Here is a 14340-nt window from a genome sequence, read left to right as displayed (position 1 = left end):
TGTTGACAATATGGATTTCCTTTCAATTTCAAATCAAACATAATGGAAATAAAAATCCTTTTCACCTAAGTGAAAAAACTCATAATGGAAATAGAAATCTTTTTCACTTAAGGGAAATCAAACATAATGGAAATAAAAATCCTTTTCACTTAAGTGAAAAAACTCTTAATGGAAATAGAAATCTTTTTTACTTAGGGAAATCAAACATAATGGAAATAAAAATCTTTTTCACTTAAGTGAAAAAACTCATAATGGAAATAGAACATAATGAAAATAGAACATAAAGGAAATTTAACAAAAGGGAAATTAAACAAAAGGGTAATGAAACATAGTGGAAATGAAACATAAGGGAAATAAAACATAAGGGAAATAAAACATAAGGGAAATAAAACATAAGGTTTTCAGTAATTCATAAGCTTCTTCAATGTATTAAATTGGAGACAAGCTTTCCCACTGCTTTGTGTATACAGGTACAATGTACAAGTAAGTTACATTGTCCTTTAAGTGAATTTTTTTTTGTTTTTATTTATTACAGGGAATTGAAATCTGATATAGTTACAATTTTCTTAATACTGTGAGCCATTTTAACTTGATAGGCTATAGTTGCTATGTTTTGACTTTTTGTCTCGTCAAGCTATTGTTAAGTTGAACACTATATATTCATTTTGTTGTTTTCTTTGATTTGCCAGCTATGATCACATACTCTAGATATTTACTGACATTGTGTATATACAATTAGTGTCTAATTATCATACTGTCAAGTGTCTTTGTCAATACTGGTCTGAATATGCTTGCAGGTATTTTGTTAACACCTGACAAAACATTAAACACTTGATAATGCCATTGCTAGAATCACATTTGATAATAATTGCTAATGTTAATTACAAAGAATGTCATTATGGTTGAAATATGGAATCTTCTGAAAATGCTGTTCTATACAATTTTTCTCTCTAAAAGTTATAACATTTGATTGACCAAAGAAACCACATATAATGCAATAGAAAATGTAAAGAATCCTACTAGCATTAAGCGATCAAATATTACCAGTATTCAACATCCAATTATGGAATCATGAGTTTGGTGTGTATTCTAAGCATTTCTAACAAAATACATTAAATTTTTCTAATGTGTTCCAATGTGGGTAAATATGAATTTATTCAGGTTTTATTGAAGAAGTTATTTAAATTAATCATAAAGCTACTAACAATTTTCCCCACCATTACATCAGGAAAGGGGTTATGATGTGAAATTTGTTTCTAGTACAAAGAATTACGACATGAAATTTGTTTCTAGTACAAAGAATTTTTCAGTCAATTGTTTCAACCTGTAAAATTATGTCTCCTCTCTACTTCATATCCCAAAAACACACCAACACGCAAATATTCAATTGCCGTACTAGCTCGTCTGTAATTAGAGATCCAAATCCAATGAGAAGAGTATAGTTATTAGAAAAGGGCATACACGTATGAATTATTAGTAGTTAGTGATACACAACACTTAAGATATATACAATGTAGTATATTAGATATCTTCAATATGAACCTTTTGCTTCTACCGATAACTATCAGCAGATTTTTTCTCCTAACCTAACTAAATATGGGAATTGATTAGAAGTCATGTTTCAGAATTGCCTTTATTATTAATTTTCAAAAGTATGTTAAAAAAACTACCTATTTTGACAAAATAAATGTTTTAAAACTATTCAAAACTGTAATTCAAAGAATCTTAGAATAATATTATGTCAAATAGTTAAGAAACAGTGTGAGTAAACTTAGAAATCTTGACTGTTGTTCTTATCCCCAGTGTACCTGTTTATTATTCATTATTTCTCTTACTGTAATCAATATCTAATAAATCATTAGGGAAATAAAACACATTATGGAAATAAATCATGAGGAAACATATTGGAAATAAAACATAATGGAAAATAAATCACAATAAATTAAATAAAGGCTTTGTTCCATAATGAACATTGAATAATATTTAAACTACAAGAATTTGTAAAAAAAAAAAAAAAAAAAAAAATATTGTTAGAAATACTATTCTTGGTTCAGATTTAGAGCTAGAAAAGAGTTTCTTATGGAGTCCTCAAGAGAATTCTAGTATTTCATAGTGGAAGGGTATAAACTAATTAATTTGTTAATTCTAGTAGAAGGTGTTTAATGATATATAAGCATAAAAGTGTTGAAATGCATTATACTAAATCCTTCGATGCCATTGTTTGTAAACATTGTATATTTAGTGTGAGAGGAAACCAGAGTACCCGGGGAAAATACACATGGTTGAGCAGGTGACACCATTCCAATTAATATATTTAAATTATTTATTGACAAACATTTGCAAGACGAGCTATGCTGTTCTCCAACAGCTCGTTTATAAATATACTTATTCTTTTAGGTGAAACTTTTATTTAAAAATAAATTTCTTAAATTTAAATGATATAACAGTACTTATTTCTGGTTATTTTTTTTTTATTATAATTCTTTTATTTTTTGAAGATTTTCACATATTAAAACAATAGACATGGATGACAAAAATAAAAACAAGACAAAAAAAACCCCATACATACACACACTCTTACACATACATGCTGTGATGATGATGATCATCATCATCTTGCATCATCATCATGTATCATATAAGTAAACATGTAATATTATCACTACATGCATCATTATCAGCATATATATCATCATCATCATCATGCATCATTATCAGCATATATCATCATCATCATCATCATCACGCATCACCATATATCATCATCATCATCATCATGCATCATATACATCATCATCATCATCACGCATCATCATATATCATCATCATCATCCTCACGCATCACCATATATCATCATCATCATCATCATCATCATGCATCATATATAATCATATATCATCATCATCATCATCATCATCATCACGCATCATCATATATCATCATCATCATCACGCCTCATCATTATCAGTATATATCATCATCATGCATCATATATCATCATCATGCATCACTATCATCATCATGCATCATTATCGTCATATATCATCATGCATCATATATCATCATCATCACGCATCATCATCATTATAGTCAAACACACATCGTCATCATAATTTTAATCATCATCATGCAACGTCATGCATCATCATCATCACGCATCATCATTTTCAGTATATATCATCATCATGCATCATATATCATCATCATCACGCATCATTATCATCGTATATCATCATAATCATGCATCACTATCATCGTATATCATCATCATCATGCATCACTATCATCATCATCATGCATCATTATCATCATATATCATCATCATCATGCATCATATATCATCATCATCACGCATCATCATCATTATAGTCAAACACATCTGGTTATAGCTCATATAACACCTGATATAAGTATTTTAAGACTAGTTAATTCTGCTACATTGAATGTCATGAAAATCAATGCATAAATTCTCAATGATTTGGACAGAAAAGGAAACAAATGCTCAGTATCTTCATGTGATGCTCCTAGGATTGGAATGTTTGAAGATCAGGATGGATCATTCAGTGAGTTGTCTGGATGTTTGTGCCACCATTCCCATTGTTTAAAAAAACATGCTAATTTCCATTCGATTGGAAATCTTTTTCTATGCAGACTCATAATGGAAAAAAATATCTTTTTCACTTAAGGGGAAACACTCATAATGGAAATAGAAATCTTTTTCACATAGGGAAATCAAACATAATGGAAATAAAAATCTTTTTTCACTTAAGTGAAAAAACTCATAATGGAAATAAAAATCTTTTTCACTTAAGTGAAATCAAACATAATGGAAATAAAAATCTTTTTCACTTAAGTGAAAAAACTCATAATGGAAATAAAAATCTTTTTCACTTAAGTGAAAAACCTCATAATGAAAATAAAAATCTTTTTCACTTAAGTGAAAAAACTCATAATGGAAATAAAAATCTTTTTCACTTAAGTGAAAAAACTCATAATGGAAATAAAAAAAATTTCCACTTAAGTGAAAAACCTCATAACGGAAATAGAAATCTTTTTCACATAGGTAAATCAAACATAATGGAAATAAAAAGTGAAAAAACTCATAATGGAAATAAAAATCTTTTTCACTTAAGGGAAATCAAACATAATCGAAATAAAAATCTTTTTTCACATAGGGAAATCAAACATAATGGAAATAATGATATGGTAAACAATATTAATCTTTACTAGTTATAATTGATTATTACTATCAACCTTTAATTATGTTCAATATATTTTTTTTTAATTTAAGTAATACTTTAGCCTGATGTATTTGAACCCTGATTTTGATAAAAAAAATTGTTTGACTTATAATTGTTTTTTAAAATACATTTATTTTAAAGGATTTATTGTTTGTTGACAATATGGATTTCCTTTCAATTTCAGAGAGAAGGGGAAGAAAGCCTAAAGAATGGAAGTTTCTTGTTTTCCTCCTAAGCAAGGCAAACGATGACTTCCTACCATCAGCTGGGGAAATCAACCGACTGCAACGCTGTGGATATGGTAATAACAAATTTTAATTATAAATTTTCGGGTTGTTCATCTTAAGTCGGTTTCAAAAATTTCATTACCATGAAATCATTTGCCTGAATATCAACAGTAAAACATCTATATTATTCTGGTTGCCATCTTCTTTAACATCATCAAGATAATCAGAATACATCTGTATCTAATATACGATCGCAAACAGTAAAGATTCATTACAGACTTGTATGTATATTTCAGAAAAATGAAATTTAAACACACATGTTAAGGACCAATGTTGAATTGGAAAGTACGATACTATATGATTGCCTCGCACATTTTGTTTCATAGAGACTTATATAACTTGTTAGTTAGGTCACTTAAGATGAAGTCTCAAGTGACCTTTTCTTATTGGCTTTCTGTTGTTGTGCATCGTCTGTTGTGTGTCCATAAACAATTAACATTTACAACTTCTTCTGCTTAACCAATTCAAATAAATTTTACTGGAAGCATTCATGTCCAAAGGTCCACCAAAAGTGTGAATTATATGGTCCCCATCCCACAGGGGCCTGAAGGGGGTCAAAACGGGTCAAATTGACAAAAAAATGTTTTGATCTTCACTTCAAGACCGAAATAAGATAGAAACGAGTTTTCTTCATAAATGACAGGGTATTCAGGTGCTTTACCACAATTATGAATTTCATAACCCTGTGGCTCGCATTTGCCACTGGGGAGGCAGAATGTGATGACAGTTTAATGTTAAAAGGGTTAAATTAACTGAAAATTAAAAAAAACATCTCCTCAAGACCCAAACAAGGTAGAATCAAATACACTGTACTCTTCATATGTGGAAGGGTCTTTATGAGCTCTATCAAATTTTAATTTCATGACCCTGGAGTCTCGTGTTTGCCCCTGGGGAGGGGGTAAACTTTACTAAAGTTTATAAAAGGAAATCACTTTCCTTCGTTTTATTTCTATTGGAATTTATTCTAATTTGGTAAACATTATTAGCATGGGATGAAAATTTGTCCACACGTTGGTCAGGCTGACCCCCTAGGGGCTTATGGCTGAGTGGGATCAAATAAGGTCAAATTAACTAGAATTTCAAAAATCTTCTCAAAACACAAGTAAGGTAGAATCAAATACTCACTTCATAGATGGAAGAGTCATAAGATTTTGTACAATTTAAATAGTGAATTGCTTGACCCTTGTGTCTCATGTTTGTCCCTTGGGAGGAGGTAAACTTTACTATGGTGAAAGAAATCACATTTTTGACTATCATCTGTTGGGTTTCTTGTGGAATTAGGACAGGGTCAAAGGGGTTATTTAAATATTTCAAAATTCAGGTGACCATATAAAATAAGGCCCATGGGCCTCCTGTTGAGCAGTTGTGTAAACATTACCCAGAATATGCGGGTATATTCAGCCATATGAATATGGATTAATTATTTAAAATGATTTCTTCATCAAATGTTATTTTATTGAAGGTTATCCAGCTGCCCAGCTTTCAAATCAGGATAGATACCCAGTGAAAACATCCATTCCTGTTGATATGCTTTTAGATGAGTTTGAGCCTTCTACCCCGAAGCACGTCTTGGAATGGTTGGATTTACATATGCCAAGTGTGACCAGGGGAAGAAGCTTCGACAGATTGTTGTTGACACCGTCCTGCAACTGAAAACCACCATGAGGCAGGGGAAATTATATCTTCTCCCAAAACGAGATTTGAGAATGGCAAGTACATGTAGTTTTTAAGAAACAGTTTACCAACAATTTCAATGTGATTGGAAAAGAATTTATGTATGGTGATTGGACATACAATATTACAGTTATGAAGTAAAAATCCTTTAAACTACTTCAATATCCTCTTGCGTTAGGCAAAATTGAACAAAAAAACAAAAAAACAAAAAAAACAAGAGGGCATTAACATAACCACAGAACCTTAACAATCACCACAGAGTTCTGAAATTTGTTTGTCAATTAGACCAGTTTTGAACATATCCCTATATAAACCCTAGTAAAGTTTACATTACGACTCTCCTCAAAATTATTTTTTTGTTGGAATTGCATGATTAAATCTAAAGCATCCTTTGGTGAAGGTAAAACAATCTTGCTGAAATGTTGGGTCTCACCTCCCTGTGCTTGTGTATTACTGGTGGATTCTTTGGGGGGAAATATAGCAAATTTTCCAACTTACTTCCTTATAGAAATAACAGGATTTCGGCTTGATAATGATACCTTTACAGTTAGCTTCAGATATTGGTTGATTTTAGAAAAGATAGATACAAAATGTATAAAAAGATAACAGTTCATTGTTGCACATTTCATAAAACAATAGTCAATACATGTATTGTGATAATAGTCCTTTAATTTACAGGAAACTCCACTACTTCTCGAGGAAGAAAGAATAGTGAGAGAAAATGCTGAAACTGTGCTGGTAAGTGTCTTAACAGTAAAAAGTGGCAAATTAGTGGTAACTAATGGGGACTTATTGTGTGATCATTTCATGAATGACAAACATTTTTTATGCTAGTTATTTTGCATGAGTGCCTGAATGTGAAGGCAAAAACTAAAGATTAATATGTGAGTACTAATTCAACATTTTACAATGTTTGGAACTTTAGCGTAAATTATTCTTTTTGCTTGATTTCATGTCATAAGTATCCTCCAGCTGTTTCAGGAAATTTCTGTAGTGTATTACATTTGTCAGCATATATTAACCTGGTAGCTCCAAGCTTATTTTCACAGAATTTGATGTATACAAATAAATGAAACATTACCTTAATAATACTTCATACTTATGTGTTGGCGTTAACCTAAGCAAACAAAGAAACTTCGAGTATAATGGTTAACAGTATTTTATTATTTTCCTACTAAGTAAGGTGTGTGGGTATAATTTTTAGGTAAGTCAGGCTGCTGCACCTGCTCCTCCTCCACCTACAGTTTCTGCACCAGTGACCATGTCTCATCCGCCTACAGTTTCTGCACCAGTGACTCACAGTGCATCCTCCTCCTTCAGTTTCTGCACCAGTGACCATGCCTCATCCGCCTACAGTTTCTGCACCAGTGACCATGCCTCCTCTACCTACAGTTTCTGCACCAGTGACCATGCCTCATCCGCCTACAGTTTCTGCACCAGTGACTGTGCATCCTCCTCCTTCAGTTTCTGCACCAGTGACCGTGCCTCCACCTACAGTTTCTGCCCCAGTGACTGTGCATCCTCCTCCTTCAGTTTCTGCACCAGTGACTGTGCATCCTCCACCTACAGTTTCTGCCCCAGTGACTGTGCATCCTCCTCCTTCAGTTTCTGCACCAGTGACTGTGCATCCTCCTCCTTCAGTTTCTGCACCAGTGACTGTGCCTCCTCCGCCTACAGTTTCTGCACCAGTGACCGTGCCTCCTCCACCTACAGTTTCTACACCAGTGACCGTGCCTCCTCCTCCTACAGTTTCTGCACCAGTGACCGTGCCTCCTCCACCTACAGTTTCTGCACCAGTGACCGTGCCTCCTCCACTTACAGTTTCTGCACCAGTGACCGTGCCCCCTCCGCCTACAGTTACTGCACCAGCGACCGTCTTTACACCGGTACAATCATCAATACCAGAGACCGAAACTGAGCCATATCCAGTACCAGATCCTGTTCACATTGCTGATGTGACCGATGCTCAGGTATTACAGGTGCTACAGTATCAATGTATAATCGCTATTTATCTATTTATACCCCCTGCAACAAAGTTAGGGGAGGGGGGGGGGGGGGGGGGGGGGGAGTTTATACTGGAATCAGCTTGTCAAATTTTGTCTGGAAAACTCCTCCTAAACTGGTAATCTGTATCCAATGAAACTTCACACAAATTTAAAGGACCATATCTAGATATGTATATGCCGGTTATATTTTCTCAAAATTATGGTTGCTGTGGTAACTTGTTACCAGGTAAACAGGTTTTCCAATAAAGAGCTCCTCAGTTGTTTGCCCCATTTTCTTCATCTTTGGTCAAATGTTGGCAGTAAGCAAAGTATATGATTTTAAAGTTGTTTCTAAAACTGTCTCCATAACAACACAATCCAAGCCTCTAATTGGTCGATAGTTTAAATATTCAATTTTTCTTTAATTGACTTTGTATATCTATTCACAGATGGATATGTCTCATGACTCTTTTTTTGAACATACACCTGTTGTAAGTACAAAGTACAATGACCAGCCTTCAGGATATTAACTTTACTTCACTTTTTAAAAGAAATAAAAATTAAGGATTCTGGCTTGATTTTTTATCACAAAAGTCCAAAGTAAACAACAATAATTTGATATTAGTCATCTGTAAACAGCACAAATTTAACAGTATTTAGCAAGAGTACAGGCAGGAGCAAAACATATGCCTGTCAAATGCCACATAGTGTTATAAATCATACCTTGTTTTGAGATTTGCATCACCTTAATGGTGGTTATATGGATGGCATGCTATAACTCTTACCTTTCATTACAAATCAATCTTTACTTTTCTAAAAGTTTGATAAATACTAGTAATCAGGAGTTACTAATATTGTCTATATCTCATTAAACGCCACTTCTGCAAAAGTTTATGTTTAATTTTTTTTGCAAAAGCACAGCTAATATCATAATTATGCATACTACATTTCAAAGAAATCTGTCCAAAAGTGTAGAACTAGATTGCTGGACAAACAAAAGTTTAATCATGGTGTAGCCTGTTATTTTGAGACTCATGTTTTGTATTACAGATTTCATTTAGACGGAGACGAGCAGCAAGCATAAGGGCACGAGCAACAATTAGAGAAAATGCAGCAGCCATTATGATGGTAATATAAATAATAATTATGCTAATGTATTGTTTGTGTGTAAACCCCGAATCAATTTCAATGAAATTTTCAGAAACCTTTTATGCCCAAAGGTCACCCAAAATTGGGGATTATATGGTCCCCTATCTACAAGAGGTCATATTGGCTGAACTGGCTGAAAAAAAAGCAAGAACAAAATAAGATAAGCAATCTTTTGCATCTGGCTTCTTTTCAATAATCAAGAGACCCAGGGACTTGATATTGGACCTGTAACATGCTGGGGTGAAGGGCTACCAAGTTTGTTCAAAATTTTCAATGAATGACATTGACCTTTTTTCAAGGTCACGTGGATCTTACATGATCAAAGCTAACTAGCCTTCTCTGATAATTTAATGAAGTGATATACAAGACCTAGATTAACATGAAAGTTGCTCTTGAAGCAGGTGCAAAATTCAGGCCAATGTTGTTTTAGGTAGTGATCAAGATTACTGTGTAGTCATTAAACAAGCTCAAACTTTATTTCAGACATCAGGATCTTCTGGATCTGCATCACTAATATCATCTCCAGTGTCACAACCAACATCTCCTCTTCGACTCAATATTGATAGTCCACCGAGAATACCACCATTACCATCCCTTGAGAGCTCTCCACAAGCATCACAACAGTCAAATCTTGATACAGGTATATATACCCCCCGGTAATGCATTTCGTACCAAAAATTTAATTGAATTCTGATTCTTCATTGACAAGACTTGTTTCTGTCCCCTCCATTTTTGTTATACATTGGGATATAGTGGTGGTATAAATTGGGATATAGTGGTGGTATACAGTGGTGGTATACTGTAGGATATAGTGGTGGTATACAGTGAGATATAGTGGTGGTATTCAACGAGATATAGTGGTGGTATACAGTGAGATATAGTCGTGGTATACAGTAGGATATAGTGGTGGTATACAGTGGTGTTATATAGTGAGATATAGTGGTATACAGTGGGATATAGTGGTGGTATACAGTGGTGTTATAGTGGTGGTATACAGTGAGATATTTTGGTGGTATACAGCGAGATATAGTGTTGGTATACAGTGAGATATAGTGATGGTATACAGTAGGATATAGTAGTGGTATACAGTAGGATATAGTGGTGGTATACAGTGGTGATATAGTGGTGGTATACAGTGAGATATAGTGGTGGTATATAGTGAGATATAGTGGTGGTATACAGTGGTGTTATAGTGGTGGTATACAGTAGGATATAGTAGTGGTTTTTCTCCGGCTTTCCTCCACCTCCAAATCTAGCACGTCCTTAAATGACCCTGGCTGTTAATAGGACGTTAAACAAAAACAAACAAACCAAACAGTGAGATATAGTGTTGGTATACAGCGAGATATAGTGTTGGTATACAGTGAGATATAGTGATTGTATACAGTGAGATATAGTGTTGGTATACAGCGAGATATAGTGTTGGTATACAGCGAGATATAGTGGTGGTATACAGCGAGATATAGTGGTGGTATACAGTGAGATATAGTGGTGGTATATAGTGAGATATAGTGTTGGTATACAGCGAGATATAGTACTAGTGTTGTTATACAGCGAGATATAGTACTAGTGTTGTTATACAGTGAGATATAGTGTTGGTATACAGCGAGATATAGTGGTGGTACACAGTGAGATATAGTGTTGGTATACAGCGAGATATAGTGGTGGTATACAGCGAGATATAGTGGTGGTACACAGTGAGATATAGTGTTGGTATACAGCGAGATATAGTGTTGGTATACAGCGAGATATAGTGTTGGTATACAGTAGGATATAGTGGTGGTATACAGTGGTGGTATACAGTGGTGTTATAGTGGTGGTATACAGCGAGATATTTTGGTGGTATACAGCGAGATATAGTGTTGGTATACAGTGAGATATAGTGGTGGTATACAGCGAGATATAGTGTTGGTATACAGCGAGATATATTGGTGGTATACAGTGAGATATAGTGATTGTATACAGTGAGATATAGTGGTGGTATATAGTGAGATATAGTGTTGGTATACAGCGAGATATAGTGGTGGTATACAGTGAGATATAGTGGTGGTATACAGTGAGATATATATTGGTGGTATACAGCGAGATATAGTGGTGGTATACAGCGAGATATAGTGATTTTATATAGTGAGATATTTTGGTGGTATACAGCGAGATATAGTGTTGGTATACAGTGAGATTTAGTGTTGGTATACACCCGGGTTGTTGGTACCCCGTGAATTAAGGATTTTTAAATGGTTTAATGGTGGTAACAGGGTGAAGTGGTGGTTTCCCCAAATTTTTTAAAACCGGAAGGTGGTTCCGCGAGATATAGTGATGGTATACAGTAGGATATAGTAGTGGTATACAGTAGGATATAGTGGTGGTATACAGTGAGATATAGTGGTGGTATACAGTGGGATATAGTGGTGGTATATAGTGAGATATAGTGGTGGTATACAGTGGTGGTATATAGTGAGATATAGTGGTGGTATATAGTGAGATATAGTGGTGGTATACAGTGAGATATAGTGTTGGTATACAGTGAGATATAGTGGTGGTATATAGTGAGATATAGTGTTGGTATACAGCGAGATATAGTGGTGGTATACAGTGAGATATAGTGATGGTATATAGTGAGATATAGTGGTGGTATACAGTGAGATATTGTGGTATACAGTGAGATATAGTGGTAGTATACAGTGAGATATTGTGGTGGTATACAGTGAGATATAGTGATGGTATACAGTGGTGGTATACAGTGAGATATAGTGGTATACAGTGAGATATAGTGGTGGTATACAGTGAGATATAGTGATGGTATACAGTGGTGGTATATAGTGAGATATAGTGGTGGTATACAGTGAGATATTGTGGTATACAGTGAGATATAGTGGTGGTATACAGTGAGATATAGTGATGGTATACAGTGGTGGTATATAGTGAGATATAGTGGTGGTATACAGTGAGATATAGTGGTGGTATACAGTGAGATATAGTGGTGGTATACAGTGAGATATAGTGGTGGTATACAGCGAGATATAGTGGTGGTATACAGCGAGATATAGTGGTGGTATACAGCGGGATATAGTGTTGGTATACAGCGAGATATAGTGGTGGTATACAGCGAGATATAGTGTTGGTATACAGCGAGATATAGTGGTGGTATACAGTGAGATATAGTGGTGGTATACAGCGAGATATAGTGGTGGTATACAGTAGGATATATAGCGGTAGTATTCGGTTTTTATATTGATACAGTGAGGGTATACTTAAACATTAAAAACATCTCAGCTCACCAATGCACCTTAATTTCAAACAAGTATACTTGAATGTTTGGTCTCTGTATTTCAGTCCTTAGTCAGCTCCATGGCCTACTCTGTGGCAGTAAACCTGTAGCTGTACGCAGGGATCATGTGGTGGAGGACATGATGGAGCTTTACAAGGATACCAACCTTCTTCTACATATGTTAAGCGTGTCATTTGAAGGAGAGGAGGGCCAGGATGCAGGCGGGCTGACTAAAGATGTCTTCACTGCATTTTGGGAAAGTGCCTACACAAAATATTTTAGTGGGGAAGATGTACTGGTACCATTCATACCTCCTCACAGATATTGTGAAGGCATTTCGGTTTTTCCCATACTTGGAAGGATATTTTGTCATGGCATTGCCTTGACAGGATTCCTTCCAGTTAGGATCAGTCGAACTGTCCTAATTTCCATAGCTTATGGGCCGATGGTGATGGATGAGAAAATCCTGCTGGATGATTTCCTATCCTTCATCTCGGAACATGAGCGGAAATTGACAAGTAAGGGACTTGACTCTTTTGACACTCTGACTCAAGGAGAGACCAGCCAATTGATTGACATGTTTGCTAGGTTTAACATGGCTGTGGTACCTACAAGGAACACATTTCAGCAGCATGTGTTAAACTTAGCAGTGTGTGAGTTAACTGGTAGGCCTTCCTTCCTTTGCAGCCAGATGAGATCTGGCATTCCTGATCTTTATCAGGATGTCTTTTTTCATCCGATTGCAAAGGAAGGTCTTGTGTCACTGTGTGACAGACTTCAGCCAACTCCCTCACGTGTCGCTGATCTGTTGAGGACTGATCATGAGTTGCAACCTGAAGGAGACAGGATATATGGGAATGTTTTAGACCTTCCACTGGAGTACAATACACTGCAGGAGTTTAAGAGGGAATTTCTGTGCAGTATTGATTTCATTGAAACTTGTTTAACAGGGTTGAGGAAATGCATAGTCAGCAGCTGTATTTTAGGACAATAATATCTCGAGACAAATTTCAGTTATTGGGTTGTTGGGTGACTCAATGTCACTGTTACTATTTATTTTCATTGAAAACTGTGGTTGAAAAATCAATTTGCATTACCTGTGAGTAAAACATTTGCCATTCTGTATTTATTTTCTGTGAAAAAATATTGGCATTATAATTTAGATATATTTAAACTGTATGTGTACTTGTTATTTCATTGAAGTGAAAATAGGAAACTATTTTGTTGGATACAAATTGCATTTCTTTGTACCATTGAAGTGAAAAAAAACCCAACTATTTTTAATCTGCCTACATTCAAACATAAATCGTATTGTCAAATGTAGTAATCAATAATAGGCCATGTCTCATTTTATTAGCTCACCTGGCCCAAAGGAAATCAATTACTACCAGTGATATAATATTGAAAAGATTTTAACCAAATTAGGTCAAAACCATTCTTTGGGATGAGAACAGATTTTGCATAGATGGCGAGTCTGAATCTGGGTTTAATAGTGAAACTGTTGCAAAAGTAATTAAATAATTCCTTAGAAAAATAATTGCAATGTGACTAAAAAATGACTGCTATGATTACTGAAACATCCAGGTGAGCGATGCAGGTCCTCTTGTTATTGAAACAATTTTTAACCATAATGTAGGACCATTTGTAAGGTTCTTCCAGTTAACCCTATGGAGTAAATTCCCACTCAATATTAATACAGTGCAACTTCCGAAAACCGAACCTTCTAAAAACCGAA

General features: G+C 34.8%; 1 protein-coding gene across 1 annotated transcript; it reads left to right on the top strand.

Moving 5' to 3' along the window:
* The first annotated feature begins 3270 nt into the window (after positions 1 to 3270).
* LOC117319329 (COPII coat assembly protein SEC16-like) lies at positions 3271 to 13599 on the top strand. Its single transcript, XM_033874163.1, has 7 exons — positions 3271 to 3564; positions 4427 to 4543; positions 7668 to 8173; positions 8638 to 8679; positions 9239 to 9316; positions 9821 to 9977; positions 12671 to 13599. Exons 1-7 carry the CDS (start codon positions 3537 to 3539, stop codon positions 13597 to 13599), a joined length of 1857 nt encoding a protein of 618 aa, XP_033730054.1. The 5' UTR covers positions 3271 to 3536.
* The last annotated feature ends 741 nt before the right edge of the window (positions 13600 to 14340 follow it).

The sequence above is a fragment of the Pecten maximus genome, unplaced genomic scaffold (genome assembly GCF_902652985.1).
Source record: "Pecten maximus unplaced genomic scaffold, xPecMax1.1, whole genome shotgun sequence".
Taxonomy (NCBI): domain Eukaryota; kingdom Metazoa; phylum Mollusca; class Bivalvia; order Pectinida; family Pectinidae; genus Pecten; species Pecten maximus.
This window is presented reverse-complemented; position numbering and strand designations above follow the sequence as displayed.

What these genes read in the sequence shown, in the direction of transcription:
- LOC117319329 (XM_033874163.1), top strand. Translation starts at nt 3,537, where the DNA reads ATGTTTGAAGATCAGGATGGATCATTCA. An exon ending in AGATCAGGATGGATCATTCA is followed by an intron (nt 3,565 to 4,426) that starts GTGAGTTGTCTG and finishes TTTCAATTTCAG; the next exon opens with AGAGAAGGGGAAGAAAGCCT. An exon ending in ATGCAGCAGCCATTATGATG is followed by an intron (nt 9,317 to 9,820) that starts GTAATATAAATA and finishes ACTTTATTTCAG; the next exon opens with ACATCAGGATCTTCTGGATC.